Source organism: Falco cherrug, chromosome 1 (assembly GCF_023634085.1).
Source record: "Falco cherrug isolate bFalChe1 chromosome 1, bFalChe1.pri, whole genome shotgun sequence".
Taxonomy (NCBI): Eukaryota; Metazoa; Chordata; class Aves; order Falconiformes; family Falconidae; genus Falco; species Falco cherrug.
This window is the reverse complement of record NC_073697.1, coordinates 57,959,132-57,973,124: the sequence shown is the minus strand read 5'-3', so window position 1 is coordinate 57,973,124 and position 13,993 is coordinate 57,959,132. Positions and strand designations below refer to the sequence as shown.

Here is a 13,993-nt window from a genome sequence, read left to right as displayed (position 1 = left end):
GAGATAAATCGCGAAGGTGAGAAGCCCACCAGGTATCGATTAAACCCCGATGTTCTGCTCGGGAGAAGGCAGCCTGAGTCTGCTAGCCCTTAGCAGAGCCTTGTGTTCCTGACAGCGGCTTTACTGCTGAAGGAGCCGGCTGAGCTGGGCTTCGGGGTTTTGCCAGAGCCGTGCCTTTGGCAAGCCCCTTTGATAGTCCCACAGCATGTTTGTGTACCCGGGCGATACCGCTCACGCAGCGCAGCTGAACCTGTGTGAATGGCAGCATAAACCCCGTAACTACATCTTTGTTGATTTTTATTTTTTTTTTTTTTTTTTTTTAAGGGAAAAGACAAATCCTTTGACTCTGACATTTACAAGAGACAGTATCTGCTCTCTGACATTTGGGCTCATAAACTGAGGTCGACCACATTTCTGTTCACTTACTCCACTGTATCAGACAAGATATGAACTGATCTGCCGACCCTTTCTCCAAACAGGAGTGCTCCTGCCCCTCGCTCCCAGCACGTCAGTTATGGAGACTGGTAGTTATGTCAGTGACGTTGAACTGAGCAGCATCAAGAAAACAAACGAGGTATTCATGAAAGTACATGGCAGCTCGGGGAACTGGCTGAGGGTCTCCTATAGCCCAGTTGTGCACCATAATGAACTTTTTTCTTTTGATGCCCCAGGTATTCAGGATTGCTGCGTGCCCTGACTCAACAGGGCCAACTCTGCACCAGCAGCCTGGGAAGGGAGGTGTGTGATGCTGGCAATGGCTGCTGGGGCTATGCAGCTGCACCCCTGGCAAGGAATTTTGGGGTAGCAGCCAAGACCACGCTGTGTGTGCGGGCAGGGGCGTTGTGTGGCGCGGGAGCTGCCGGCTCTGATGGAGGAGGCTCTCTGGGCTGCTTTACGGAGGCTAAGGATGGTGATACCGTGTTGCTGTCGCTGACGTCCAGGCATGGCTTTAAAAGGACAAGAATCAGGACAAGGTTTTCGTAACTCCTCTGAAGACAGGCCAGTTGAAGCGGCATTAACAGTGGTTTTATGTGTCTGCATTAGTCCAGCTGGGAGCGGATGAACAGAAACAATACAACCTTGCTCTGGGCGTAGTGGCCGGGTGAGTAAACGCAGGAGTAAACCACAGAGCCGAGAAATTCGAGGTTAAGATGGGAGGTGAGGCAGAGCACGAAGAGCAGAGGGTTTGCCTGATGCTCCGCACTTCCCCTTTTCTTTTAGAGGGAACTCAAATTGGCAGCATGTGCTTCAATGTAATTTCTTTTCGAAAGGAGGAGAGTGACAAAGATATGTTTAAGACGGCACAAGATACTCCTGGCCTACCGATTTTCATTAAGACAAAGAGCTCTGCTTGAAGAAGAAAGATTCTTCTTTAAGTGCTCCGTTAACTGGGCACGTATCAGGTGAGATCAGCTAGGAACACCACTGGCCTTGCCCTCAGCCTGAGCAGGGTGCAAACCAAACTCCTGGTAATCCAGGGCTTGGTCCAGCATCACTTTCTCCTTCAGCATTTGGCACCCATCTGAAGCACGGAGAGAGCAGGAGCCGCTGTGAAACGATACAGCAGTATTAACCCTGCTCTCTCCGTGCTTCAGAGGAGGCGAGGACCTGTCAGGTAACTGGCTGTGGTAATGAGCTGTACAGATTTGTTTGCTGATAATGTCTGAAGGGAAACAAAAAGCCTAGCAAGAGTGCCTTGAGACAAATACAGAAGATTGCTAGGAGCTGAAGTGCAGCGGGGCTGGTGTTAAGAGCAGGGGGCAACTAGTCCAGCCCAGCATCCTTTCTCTGTCCCTGGCCAAGGTGGGTGCCTGGGAAGAGCAGGTGGCTGGGGACAGCCTGGCGTGCCCATCCCCCGACCACACTCCCACCACCAGCGCGTCACAACCCAGACGTTTCTTGTTCACCTACGTGGCTTTAAGCAGCTAAGGCCATGCAGAGTTCCAAGTCAAGTCACGGATGACCTACTCCCCTATCAATAAGCACCTTTTTCTCTTGGGCAGGACAGAGGAGGGGAACACCACAGAGCACAAGTGTCCTTACTCGCCTTCCTGTTAGTACACAGTTTTCACGCAAAACCCCAAACCCCCGAACCCTAACATGGACCACTTTAACGTTTTTGAAGACATTAACTGTCCTGACAGAAAGAAACTAGTTGAATTGCTCTATGAATGCAAAAAGGGAAGCTTATGTAGAAACCAACAGAAAAGTACACTACTTGACTAATTTCACCAAACACTTTTAGCAAGAAAATAGCTGTCAGACCAAGAAATGCTGGTGTTGTCAGATAAGGGTTATTTGCCTGAGAACTGATTCCATCAATTTCAGTTTTATCAATGTACACAGCTGTAAAAAGAGCTTGAAAATATAGATGCCAAGTATCTCCCAAATTGACTTTGAAGTTGAGCTGGCCAGGGTGGCGGGTGTTCACCTGGTTCTTCTCACAGCCTTGTTGCTGGAGCAATGTGGAGGTCGCTGGTGTCAGGCTTCTCGAGGCCACGTGCCAGGTGGGGGGAAAACTAGTTTGTCTGATACCAGACCAAGCTGTTTGTACTAGCAAGGCTTTAAACAGCCTCTTATGGCAGGGCCTGAAAAGTTGCGATTTTGGCTAGTCTCAAGAAAAAGAGAATGGAAGACAACAGAATTCATAGTTTGTATTCTGCGTGTTGGGCATGGTAACCAAAAGTCAAGTAACACTGGGGATGGACCACACCGTCACCTTCTCAGTCAGGCATATACCACTTATCCCTAATACGCTTATTTTTGGAATCTCACTTGCTGTAGTTGACAATTAAGAGGCACAGAAGTGAGCTTTCAGGGACAGTTGAAAAATAAGAAGGGCTGACCATTGGGGGAGAAGGCAGCACATGCCATTTTCTTTTAAGCTTTATCTTTGTAAAGTACTAAAAATAATTACCATAAGAAAATGGATGTACAGGATTACTTTATGCTGATAAGAGCTCAGATTACAACGGCAGTACCGTCTCTTGTTTAGTCTTAGTCTTGTGAAAGATGCAGTCCACTTTTGTCTCATATGCTCATTTTTTTAAAATTCACTCTTTTGAACAGATGTGGATGATGAACTGAGTTGAAAAGTCACTTTGCTGGTAAGGAATCATTTTAGCTACCTGTTCCTTTAAATCCTGCTGAAGATCTGCAAGTTAGTTTAATCTGGACAGTTGTGTTCTGTGTCCTCTAAGTGCTTAATGTAATCACAACAGTTCATCAGTTAGCGTAGAGGGGACAGTGACACACAGTACAACCGTACGAGATTACCAGGGCTGAAAATACTATCATAGAACAATCCTGCAGAAAGTGAGTCTAATGGAATCTGCTCCTTTCTGCTCCTTTAAGTCCTCAAGCAGAGAGCATCTTCTTTACCATGATGTTCTGTGTAAAACGTGGATACTCCAGAAAATGCCAGAATCCCAGCCTCATCTTCCAGAAACAAGACCGCTACAGACAGACTGCCTGGAGGTGTCAGCCTCTTACTACAGAATGGCAAGTCAAGAGTAGATGGGGTTTTGGTTTGGTTTTTTTCATTTTTTTGTGCCTTTTTTTTTTTTTTTTAATCAAAGCAACCTCACATCACACCCGTTCTACTTAAAAAGTAAAAACTAAAAAAAAATATAAATCACCAGTTTACTCCTCACAGATCAGAAGAGTGAGAACTAAGGCCACATTTCTGTCATTTTTGTTGCTTCTTTTTCACATCTGCTGCTTTTTCAGAAATATTTGTAGTAAAAGGTAAGTTTTAAATGATCAAAACTGCATGCTCTGCAGCCACCCCAAGAATGCAGCAGCCATAAGCACTTTCAGCCTTCTGCCTCCTCACGTGTTGTTCAGCACTTATTTTTCTTCACCACTGCAGGCTCTTAGAGGTAACACACTGTTGAATAAAACATGACCTAGCACTTCCATACCAAAGCCAAAGGAGCTCAAAGTCAGAGAAATGTAGAAACAGTATTTTCTATCTTGAGTCTTGCAATATGATGATGCTAATTATAAACAATAGTTTAATATAGAAGAGTGTGTTACAGAAACCTACTAAAAGAAGTGCGACAGGCTATTAATTGCCTGAGATTTCATCACTGCTCTATTTTCCTGAAGGCGTGTGGAGCAAATGGTACTTGACTGTAGAACTAAGAAGCGATGAAGGAAGTGATGAAGGGAGGGATAGCAGATCACTTCTTAAAAGCAGTAGGTGTGAGGCTGGCTCTGCTTAAGTAGGTCAGGTAACTATGGGGAAACATCTTTATCTACTGGCTTAATTACAAAATAGGACTATACTGGGATAAACAACTAATAGCAAGCCTCCCAGGTTATATTTTGTTAAACAGATTTAACATTAAGTGGCCACCAAATAGAAGTAAGCCCAGCTTACCTTTATTAATACCAAAATAAGAAAAAGATGGCATTCACGTTACTATTGGATATGTTGCTTTGTAGCAAAATGCAATTACAGAAATATACCAAGGTCAAAACAAACTTCTTGCTTGTATGTGAGCCAAAAAGATAGAGGCGTTCTTGTATGAGCTAGATAAAACGTGTACTTAACGATTCAAAGAAGGCTTACTAGGTACACCTTCACATTGCTCAATATTCCCCATAAATTCTAGAATTTTCAAAATGAAAGGTGGTTTGAAGTGAGTACAAATCCTGTAAATAAAGGCAGGCAGCTTGTGTACTTACAGATCGCTCCGGATGAAAATTCAGAATACAGTTTTTCACATAACTCTGAATGATGCATTGTTCCCCCAGAGCAGAGGCAAACCCCCAAGTCTCTGTCAGTCTGTCAATGAAGTCACAGATTTCACCCAAATACAGTGTTGTACTTGGTTCATGAATTACAGGGCCAGAAGCTGATGCTGGCAACTTCTGGAAAAGCAAATACAGTTCTTGAAAAACAACCCAACCAACCAAAAAAGCCCTAAACCAAGACCCTCTAAATTTCTAAGTGCTTTTAAAGATTATTTCTTATAAAAATAATGATCCAGGAAGTATTTTGTGGTAAGAATACTTTATATTTTTTTTTTTACATTTTTAACACTTTACAAAAACATTCAAACACAAAAAAAATTAAATAACTTTGGAAGCAGAACAAGTCCTTCTGCCTACACACATACAACAATTCCAAGCTGTTGGCACAAAAAGTAATCGACATTCATAAAACCCTTACTACTATATCAAACATAAGTTAAGTAAATCATAGGCACTAGTTTATCAAATCCATATTTCCACACTTCTGCAGTAAATCTCTAAACACAGAGCCCCAGGATTTCCTGATATCAATAAACTGGTAATGCACAAAGGCTTTCTAGTAAACAGACAGTCTGTCTTTTCAGGAAGTCATTTGCTGTATTTCAGGGGAGAACAGCAGAGAAAAGAATCCTTATAAAAATTAAGCTGAACTTACCCACGTGATGAATTACTTAACTTAAGGAAACGTACACAACATTTTGATGCAGCAGCCATGGTAACCCCCCCAATATAGTAATTTAATAAATCAACCAAGTGTTTGATAAAATCCTCCAATTAAATTCACCTTTTTTCAATGGAGACTGCAGCATTGCTGTGTAAAATGCTGAAATGTTAAAATTTGGGCTTTAGTAAGAATACACGCATTCGATCTAGTCCTCACTTCTGCTTAATAGCGACATAGATACTAACTGACATCTGTCGTCATGCCAGCGAATGACACGAGGCTGGATTGGTGGCATGTGCTGGGCTACCAGTGCAAAGTCGTTTCTTTACCCCTGCTGAAATCTTACTGAATTATGACAGTGTATCTGATATCCTGACTTCAAAGTCTCAGCGCAGATCTTGGTCTGGAGTATGAAGTCATTCATCAACCCAAAGTTTGCTTGAGTAATTAGAGCTGCAAATTAGTCTCTGCTTCTTCCAAGTCAAGTAGTACTGCATCATGGCTTTCAATCCAGGACTATATTAATGCTGGCCTAAAATTCAAGTGCTAGAATTTCAGGGTGAGTTATCCTCGTATTGGTGGGAGTCAAAATACACCAGCAGTTCCAAACTCAGATACTAATGGGGTTGAAGGCTACCTACCATCCAATCCTACTTGTAGTGTTCGTCAGTCATTGCACAAAGGATATACCATTCACATTCTCTTACTTCATCAACTGTACACCCAAAATACTGGAAAAGCTTCAAACAAAATCTCTTCCATTTAACTAGTCCCACCCAATACAACTTCAGTTACAAATGTCTGCACGTCTTCCAAACCAGAAAACAATGGTTCAAATGCTAAATACATGAACGAGTTCTTCTGAGCAAAATGTGTTAAAAGTCAGAGCCACCAGAGGACTTTAATAGCTTGTAAACAGACATAGCAGGTTTCATACTCTGTTACCAGTGATGTAAGATACACATATGTAAAGCAAAGTACATATTTAAACACGCTTACATGGGAAATACCCTCTGTAAAAATATTTACAATTTAAAATAAACCAATTTAAGAAATGGATGAAAGTAAAAAAATAGGATACAGAAAACTCCCTCATACCATGGAACATCACCTAAATGAATATCATTTGGCATCAAGAGTCGACTCATTACCTTAAAATTTGTATGTTACAAGTGCATAGTTGTGTTTCCTTCTCCTTAATTATCAGCATTTACAGTTGCTCCAGGCTGCAAGCATAGTGGTATGGTATTAGAACAAATTAACATTACGACTTGCTCTTTCCTTTGTAAGGAAACCTGCTATAGAAAAAGTTCTCCCCAAATAGTGAGCCATGTGATAAAAATGTGGCTACAATAGCAAAGGCCATCTTTCCTGAGCCAGGAACTTTAAGGTTAGAAAGATTGTACAACTGATACTAAGCCCTTTTGGCAATCAAACATGTAAGAGCATGTAAAGCTGATAAATCAACATAGGAAAGATGCAATCTATACTATTGCATTTGTGTGTGTCTGCTACATTCAAACCTTTAACGGTAATAAAAGCCATGGCTACTACTTACTGTTCTGCCCAATCCTCCCGATTCTTTCTGAAGGATGTACGTACCACTTTCCCCATTGAGAATCTCATACAATTGTTAAAATATGTTTCACTAGCACTGTAGCAGTCTGCAATCAGAACTTTAGCTCTGATTAACATAGTCTTGTGTCAATGGTACACATTCACCAATCTTTCTGCTGAATTAAACCAGGCTGAAAATGAAGTTTTGGACAATGTAAGTTGACTGTTATCCTTGCTGTTTTTCAAGATGGGCATTTCTTTGGCATTCGTTAGGTTTTTGCCCAGACATTGGCCACTGTCATAAATGCTCATATTGACACATTTCTAGCAAGCAAGAAAAAAATCCCATAACTGATAGCAATCTAATGTCAAAGTGATTGTATGACCACCAAACATCTGATGTTAGATGTCATTAAAGTGCTGCTTTATAATCTCTGCCAGTTTGTGCTAATTAAGAGACAGAGAGGTCTGGAATTTTTACAAATCCCAAAAGTCACATCTGAACAGTTTGTATAATCAAGCTGTCTTTTAACCTGGTAAGGAAGCATCCATGAGCACTGGAATTTTGCATTAAGCTTTGCAGTTCAGTAGCAGCCATCTTTCCAACTCTCGTCTTTCACGTTGCCATAGGTTTTAGGAGTGGGTAATGATCTAAAATAAAATGAGGAATTTTTCAGTTTCATACATAACTGCTGAAGTCTCCATCTACAATATGTAAGAATTTAAATATTTTATAAATAATTGAAATATACTTCACTCATTTACTTCTCTGCAATACAGTTTAAGGTAACTACCATGTCAGAAAAGCATTTGCATAAACAGAAAACTTTTTGCTATTACACTCTGTGGCAATACAAACTTTATCTGCTGTCACCTAAAAACAGGACATTTTTTTAGTGATGTTTAAACAGGGAAATCCTTGTTCAGAGTATTACATTTTGCTTACATCAAAATCTTGACATTCACAGATCATTACTGCATTGTGTAAATAATGCACTATCTGTACATAAACTTTAAAAATAAGTGCTGTATAAGTTTAATAAGTGAAACACTTTTCTATAAGACCAGTTGTGCTGTGGACAACCACACTTTGCTACTATTAAGAACTTCCTGTCAAAAACAACTGCTTTTTATTACACAAAGTTTTGTACTAGTGACAGTGTAGTGTCAGACTGCGAAACAGTCAATACTGTGACCGTCATTTGTCCTTCCCCTGCCCAGCACTCACTGCAGAACAGAACTCTTCCACTTTGCTATTTACAGCTGGATTATCTTTTTTATGGTACTGGAGCCCAACTGTTTATCCTTCCTGTTTAAGGACATTCTTAATACTTCTCATGGATGACCACTTCCTTATGTCAGCTGGCTTCCACTTGACACCCTCAGTGAAAATCCACATTAGCATGGCATTAAGAGCACATATTCTAAACTATACATCACTCCCTTCTGCTTCTCCTGAAGACAAACTGTCTACGTAGCCTTTCCAGTTAATACTCAGTCTCTCTTGTGGTTGTTGTCCAAAACAGTCTGACATTAAGCAACTTCTACAGCTGGGTAAAAGCTGAAAATTCTGTTTTGTCCTGTGGGTTAACTACATTGATTTTTATGTTAAGTTTAGCAAATACTATGGATGCCTCCTCCATCCTCATGTGTCTTCCTTCCTAAAGTTTCTAGCTGCCCAAGGAGTGAAACTGTTCTCACCATGGTACCGCTGCTTGACCTAGCGGTTACAAGAAGAAAACAGTTCTGACTTCAGAATGTGTCACTCAGTGGTACAAATGAATTTTCACTTGCCAGCTATATTTTGGTAACTTTTTACCACATGCAGATAATTTCTGATTGCCTTCTCAGCCCAGACTAAGACACTTTATTTACTTAGCTAAGTATCCTTTGTTATTAATTTCACTTTCGCTCCTTCACCTTCACTCTCTAAATCAAGAACCTTTCTCTCTTTGTGTCCCTTCAAGAACCTTTCTCTCTTTGTGTCCCTTCAAGAACCTTTCTCTCTTTGTGTCCCTTCAAAACTATTTTGGAAACATAGGCAAATACTTCACACTGAGGTCTCCCTTTCCATTCTAAAGACCTTGAGATCATCGTAAGAATGACAGGAAGGAGCACCACAAACACACGGTGTACAAAATTAATTATGAAAACTTCAAACTAAGACTGCCTGTCATGTACTTACCTGCGAACAGGCTGTGCAAGTTTGCTACGAGGCACTGGGATGCCCCCTGCAGAAGGGGCACTGGGTCTGGGCAAACCACTCCTCATCCCTGCTGTCCCTGCCGGTCTGGTAAGAGTAGTACTGTTAATACTGCTGGCAGGGCTTGGCAAGCCTGAACTCGGGGCTGCAAGAGGCCCTGGTGAAGAACTACTGTGTGTCAGCTGTGTGGCTTCTGGAGAAGCAACTGAACCGGGTCCATGATTACTAAATGCTTTCACTGGTTGTCGGAGAGCTAGGGGAGACGGTGCTGCAGGTGAGCGGAATTTACTTGAAGAAGGTACTGGAAAACAAAACACTGAAGTTATTTTCAAGTTTAAGCTACTGAAATTAAAACCAGGAAATAACTTTATATGAATATTCAAACAATATGGAATATATAATGGAATACAGCCAATCAAGCAGCAATGAGAAACAGGAATTCAGATGTCCTCTTTGTCATGTGTTTTTGGTATCATAACTCTAATGCCTCATTTTGTTGCTACAAATATTTATTTCTCTGGATTTGTAAGTAATACTAGTAAGGCTCTAACTGTTCTATCAGTCAAGTCAAAATAAAGAGAGGAGGACCTATTTGTTAAGAAGAAATTGCATTGCTTTGGAAACCTGTGAACCTAATTCCCATCCCTGAAAGAGCATGCTGAAGAATACAGTATTCTAGTGTGATACAGTCTGTAAACAGATTCTCAAAGTGATTAGTCTTCAATAATGAAATTCTGAGTGCAGAGCATCTTAATGTTTCTTTTATGCTCTTCTTTTTAACCAAATCCATTGAATCAGAATTCACCTAAAGATATGGTCATGTCCCAGATTTATTGGCTGATGGGGGGGTGTGGGGGGGTGGGGGTGGAAGATAGGGTCATGCAACCCCTAATACCAAAGAGATTAAGGTGCTGCTATGAAACCTAAACCAGACAACTGTAACAATTTATAGCCTTCCTCTTCTTACAAACATTATCTAAATTATCAGTATAAATATCTGTATTCAAATACTTTGTATCTGGGTTAGTATGTAAGGCCTTTATCTGGGATAGGTTAGTAAGCCAGAATATTCAACAGTTCTTGGATAAACACAATTCTTTTTAAGTATGAGAAATATTTTAAAATTATGCATAATGTATTACTAAACAGAATACTTAAAACTAATCCATCATCTTAAATGGAATTTCATCAGCTTTTCATACTGATTAGGGTGGGTCAGTAACAGTCAACACAGGCCATTCAAATCAATCAGGAAAATAAAACAAAATCACATTTCCAATTTGGGAAATTGCATCAACTATTCTTTCCTCCGCTAAATAAACTTTTTTTTACACAGAGACCAAAGTTACATCCTCTGACAGATGCTGTATGCAAAGTAGATGGTCCTTCACATAGCTTTCATTATCACTTTACAAGGTAGATCTACTATGAACATGTGTGAGAGAAGAGACAAGTAATACAGGAATGCGGCATCCTAAATGGGGTACAGAGGAAATGGTAGTTTTCAGGTTGTATTCTGAAGCCATTTCTTATAGGGGATGTGTAGGAAGATTAGTATGTGCCTCGTTACAGATGTGAGTTGGATTTGATTCCTTTCTGGATTATCCAAGAGGGTCTTCCCACTGACAGTGGTATCAAACACAGCATGAAGCCACTCATGGGAAAAGCTGACAAAAGAAAGGGGCAGAGATGTCAGCAATACATGATGGTTGGGAAGTAGCAGAATAACTAAAAACCCTTAAAATAAAAACCTTGGCATCAAGCCAGAGCATGGATTAAGGAAAGCATTACAGCAAAATGAGTGGTCAAGAACAGGGAAGTGCTCTTAGGAGTAAGAGACTATGTATTAGATAGTTTTGCAGTGTGACATTGCCCGTAACTTTGTGGCAATTCAGTGCAGAATTTCCACCTGATTGTACAGTGTAAACATAGGGAGCTTTTCTCACTAAACTTCTCATTAAAACACTTACTTAGAACACAAATACCGTGTCACATTAGCAACTGACCAACAGAGCAATGCCAGTGTATAAAAACTGACTACAGCTTTGGGCCTCTTATAAGCACAATGGGGAAAAGGTTTTTAGGCACAGAATAGAAGCAATGAAAAGCTGTAACTGAAGAAAGCTTGTCACATTCCCAGTGAAAGCAAGCATCCAGTAAATTACTCCTCTCCATTCTCTCCGGTTTTCTGTTGACCATATTTTACCATGCTTCCAACTCGAGTTGTCAATTCATAGACCGTTTCCTGTCAGCACAGCATTGCAGACGTTGCTGAGAGCTGCATTCATTCTTGTACATAAAGGAATGAATTGTCTTCCAGTGTTCTGGGATTTCCAAAGCAGTCCACATGATGCAATCTCTGGCAAACTGCCTAATAATTTTCCTCTACATATAAAGAATTTTGTCTTAGAGCAGTTTTGGATATTTAATAAAACTCAGTTTGGTCTATCTGTAAGACAGAATCACAAAGACTGAGGTACTGCCTTAGTTGAAGACTATTTGATAATTGTATACCCATTTGTGGTAGGTACGAAGCTGGTCCACAATTAATAAAAACACGTAAATGTGTAAGGGTACTGCTTAACAACTTCATGCAACTGCATCTCCTTAAAAAATAAACAATCAGAACCAACTACAATTAAAACATCTGGCAACAATAAAAATAAACGGCACTGTGCAGTCTTGACATTTAGATTTCCCACCTTCTCTGGATTCTGTCCTGGATTGTAGGCAGGGAGCAAGAGATCCCCACCTGGCAAAGTAGGATGCTGTGAAGCTTCAGCCTTATCTGGTTTGCACCCCAAGGCCAGCTGCTGCACTCCAACTTGAACCCAGAATCAATTCTAACGCAGTTGTTAAATTATAACCGTTGTGATGAAATGATTCAGACTGATATAAAAGAACAGATGAGGTAAAACAATGTGAATCAATAAACTGTTCTATCATCTCAGCACAGAAAAGACGTGGACCTATTGGAGCAAGTCCAGAGGAGGGGGCCACAAAAATGATCAGAGGGATGGAACACCTCCCCTGTGAGGAAAGGCTGAGAGAGGTCGGGTTGTTGAGCCTGGAGAAGAGAAGACTTCAGGGAGACCTACTGTGGACTTTCAATACTTAAAGGGGGCTAAAAGAGAGATGGGGACAAGCTTTTTAGCAGGGCCTTCTAGTGACAGGACAAGGGGTAATGGTTTTAAACTAAAAAAAGTAAATTCAGACTAGATATAAGGAAGAAATGTTTTATGATGAGGGTGGTGAGACACTGGAACAAGTCGCCCGGAGAGGTGGTAGATGCCCCATCCCTGGAAACATTCAAGGTCAGGTTGGACAGGACTCTAGGCAACCTGATTTAGTTGAAGATGTTGCTAGATAAAGCTCATTGCAGGGAGGTTGGATGACATGACCCAAACCTACGATTCCATGGTCTGACTGATACTGGATTGCTGTATAAGCCTTAACAGATCTGTTACAGTGAGGTAAAGAGTTAGTTATTTGAATGTATTTTGAACCATATTACACCAAATGGTAAGAAAGCCAACATCTGTGCCTGAAAGGTGTCAAGCTATGTAATGATCAGGATTTTAAGAAACTAAACCCGGTTGTTGCTCATCATTGTTTATTCTTTTGAAACAAGTCTTGCTTCATTACTGCATAATGCTTCCATACTCACCAGAATCTCAGTTCAGAAGCAAGAAAACCAACATATCAAGGACTATAAAATACCAAGTAACAAAAGGACATTTTGGGTCCTCATTTGCAGTGAGGAATGACAACAACTATAAACCGGAATGCGTAACTGGCAGTGCAACATGCTCGGTTCCTCATTCTCCAAGGTTTAATAAAATTTTACAAATAAACTCAAAGAGAAGCTAATTTTCTGTACATTTCCACATCTCCAGACCAGGCTGTCAACTTAGTAAGTGTTCCAGACATCCAGATGAAGGCATGACCAACACGGAAAGCTTTGCAGAGGCATCGAGATAGTGGTCTTATGCCAAAGCAGAACATTGAAAGAACTTTTCTTTATTTTGGTATGAATTACTGTGAAGACTGTTAGAGACCTCCTGTGAAGCCCTGTGAATCTATTTCAAAGTCACTGTTCTTTGCTAAAACTTTCTGTATGGAGTGAAGTTGACTCAAAAAGTTAGTGTTGTTAAACCACAGAGAAATCCACGCATTTTGTCAGCTACTCTCAGTATCTGCATGAAGGCCTCTTACAATCCCTTAAAGAATTCTAGCATATAGGGAGCTTATGATTTGGTCTCAAGTGAAATCTCTTTAAAATGAGATTTTTTGGATCACAATGGAAACCAGGACCAACTAAGCTTAAAACTGAAATCATGAAGTTGTTTTATCTGAGTAGTGAAACTGAGGCAGTGTCACATACAAGGCTGCCAGAATTAATTAAAAATCAGTTCAAACAAATTGGATTAGAGCATCAATATATTTAATTTTCTTCTAAAAAAGAAGCCAACTTCAGCTATGAGCAAACTGGAATATTATATACAATAGTCAGTAATTCCTAAGCTTCTAATTCCTAATTCCATCTCTAAGGATGGATGATATTTTCACTTGCCTGCATATTTTTGCACAATCAAAAAAAGAACAAGGTTTACAACTTTCATTTTAAAAACTGTATTTCACAGTTTTAAAATTTCCTATCCAATGGTGCCCTAATGAATATGGATTCAGGATTCTACTTGTCTAATCCAGATTTCCTGGTTAACACTAGAAGTCACCAATTCTTAGCTTTCATCTCAAAATCCAATTTAATATTTTTTCTCCTCTATAATGCAGGGTTGGATTTTTAA

The 13,993-nt window shown here is 40.3% G+C and overlaps 1 protein-coding gene across 2 annotated transcripts in view; it reads right to left on the bottom strand.

The window, feature by feature from the left end:
* Positions 1-6,300: 6,300 nt before the first annotated feature.
* SLAIN2 (SLAIN motif family member 2) overlaps positions 6,301-13,993 on the bottom strand; it is a 34,548-nt gene continuing 26,855 nt past the window's right edge. For both annotated transcript variants that reach the window (XM_055706303.1, XM_055706312.1), the window contains 2 exons: positions 9,168-9,486; positions 6,301-7,633 (listed from right to left, as the gene is read on the bottom strand). In XM_055706303.1, the coding sequence (XP_055562278.1) occupies positions 7,567-7,633; positions 9,168-9,486 (386 nt within the window). In that variant the 3' untranslated portion in view covers positions 6,301-7,566. The remainder of the gene's footprint in view (positions 7,634-9,167; positions 9,487-13,993) is intronic.